The sequence below is a fragment of the Engraulis encrasicolus genome, chromosome 21 (genome assembly GCF_034702125.1).
Source record: "Engraulis encrasicolus isolate BLACKSEA-1 chromosome 21, IST_EnEncr_1.0, whole genome shotgun sequence".
NCBI classification, from domain to species: Eukaryota; Metazoa; Chordata; class Actinopteri; order Clupeiformes; family Engraulidae; genus Engraulis; species Engraulis encrasicolus.
Window position 1 is genome coordinate 19,759,557 of NC_085877.1, and position 2,500 is coordinate 19,762,056.

Here is a 2,500-nt window from a genome sequence, read left to right on the forward strand (position 1 = left end):
CTGTCATAGTCGTTGAAGAGACTTAACTACTATAGTACTGTACTAGCACAACATTACACAGGGCCTTTAGTAAGACATTATGACTTGGTCATCGCCATGCTGGTAACAACATTTGTACTAGGACAGTCAAAATGATGAGGCGCACACAAGGCTTGCAGGTTCAAAAAGTGTATTGTGGCCAACAAATTAACAAAATAAGTCAACGGAAAATATCTGGAGACATTGATAATGGACTATATCCGAAACGTTTGTAGCTCCAGATATTTTACGTTGACTTCTTTTGTTAATTTGTTGGCCACAATACACTTTTTGAACCTGCAAGCCTTGTGTGCGCCTCATCTTTTTGACTGTCCTAGTATCACTATTTTTGGTGAGCAGTCGCACCAAGCAACAAGCGATCCTAAGTTAAGGCGCAGACGCCAACTTTCTTTGTTTCCTTAACAACATTTTTACAAAAGGGGCCAAGTCTAAAATAAACTAACATTCCAGCATTTCTGGAAATATTAGGAAACACACACACAGACACACAGACACACAGACACACAGACACACACAGACACAGACACACACACACACACACAGACACACAGACACACAGACACACAGACACACACAGACACAGACACACACACACACACACACTCACTCTTCACACCACACTGCTACTACGACTACACTCCAGTACAGACCTCTTCGAACTCGTCTGGCTTGTAGAGGTTGGGCACCTCCCCGGAGCTGAGGATGTTGTTGATGTCCTCCAGGAAGGACTCGTCCACTATCTGGGTGTCGTTGAACAGGAACACCGTGGGCTTGTTGTCCACGCCAGTCAAGCGGTACAGCTTCTTAATGTCTACAGGGAACAGCAATGTGAAGTGGAGGGAGGTGGGGAGGGGGAGGGGGTGGCAAAAACATACAAGAATATTAGCAGAGACAAACACACGATAGATGAGGGAACAAAGTACCGGTACAAAAGTGAAGACAGAAAGCGAAAGAAAAAGAGAAAGAAGGAGAGAAAGAAGGAGAAAGAAAGAAATTAAGGGAGTAAGAAAGAAAGAAAGAAAGAAAGAAAGAAATAAAGAAAGAAAGAAAGAAAGACAGAAAGACAGAAAGAAGAGAAAACATCACCCAGAAGTCAGTGCGGTACAGTTCATTATTGAAACCTCCAGCTTGACTGCCTCTCGCTAAGAATAAAATAGAGTAAGCAGGTGTGTGTGTGTGTGTGTGTGTGTGTGTGTGTGTGTGTGTGTGTGTGTGTGTGTGTGTGTGTGTGTGTGTGTGTGTGTATGTATTTGTGTGTGTGTGTGTATTTATGTGTGTGTGTGTGTATGTGTGTGTGCTCGCGTTTGTGTGTGCACCTTTTAGATATATAAGCAGGCAGTTCTGCTTATGAACAATCAGTAAGGATCCTTCATCCACAAAGGAAATTACCATACCTTATGGGAGCGCCAGTATATGACTGTGTACAAGCTTGGTGTCAGCAGTACATTATCCCCCTGTGGAAACTCTCCCTGGGCTGATTTACAGATTTAATTCCTGTAGTTCCTGAACGAGCACACAACTCTCAGCTTGGCTAATTTCAACTCTTCTTAGGTCCACAGTTTCCTCTGCATAACACGTTCAGGTTATTCACACAGACTTACTGTAGTTCCAAAGTTCCTCAAGGAAACACGAGGCTATAACGCCAATTACCATATTGTAACATGCCTTAGGACCATTTTACAGACCAGATTTTTTTTCTACACTTCCGAAAAATGATTCCTTCACTGGTGGACTTGTTTCAGGTGAACTTGAATGAACCTTTTGCTTATACTGTAAGCAGTGGACACATGATGTTACAGGGTTGTGAGCTGGTGCCAATGTATTTTTACGGCGGCACAAATAGCAGCAAAACAGGCTAATATTCTATTTTATATATTATACTGTATATCTTTTTTTCATTGAATATTTACATTTTTCATCAACTCTCATTACAAATAGATATTTTAATCAGTGGCTCTTCAGTATAGGAGCCACAACAGGGGCCAGGAACAACACCACACAGGCCCTGGTCCACCCTGGCCTTATCTAGAAACTGTCTATGACCATGGCATCCCACAAGTACCCCAAGGGCAGTGTGCAAGGAGGGCACCACCGTGCCCAGGTCACAGCAGAGGAGGGAAGGACACCGCTGGTCATCCATGGCCTCTTTTAGTCCTCCATGTTGTGTCACAGTTGGGGAACTGAACCTGTCACCCTTTGACTGGAATTCCACCTGTTAACTGTACTACCCCATTTGGAATAATTTCCACTTGGTTGCACAGAGCACAGTGCTCACTGTGAAACTGCAACCTGCTTTTAACCCGTGAGCAGGGCTGGCAGCCATGACATGGCACCCTGGGGCTGTGTGAAGCGAAGCAAACCAAACCAAAGTCATTGCCATATTGCCATTGTGATGACACAGCACAACCCATACAGTAACACTACGGCACATAGTGCACACAGTAGAGTCTACCCTCTGCAT

At 44.0% G+C, this 2,500-nt stretch overlaps 1 protein-coding gene across 1 annotated transcript in view; it reads right to left on the reverse strand.

The window, feature by feature from the left end:
* dnah2 (dynein, axonemal, heavy chain 2) overlaps nt 1–2,500 on the reverse strand; it is a 453,668-nt gene that overhangs the window by 84,355 nt on the left and 366,813 nt on the right. The window contains exon 59 of the mRNA XM_063186341.1: nt 690–850. Coding sequence (XP_063042411.1) covers nt 690–850 — 161 coding nt within the window. The remainder of the gene's footprint in view (nt 1–689; nt 851–2,500) is intronic.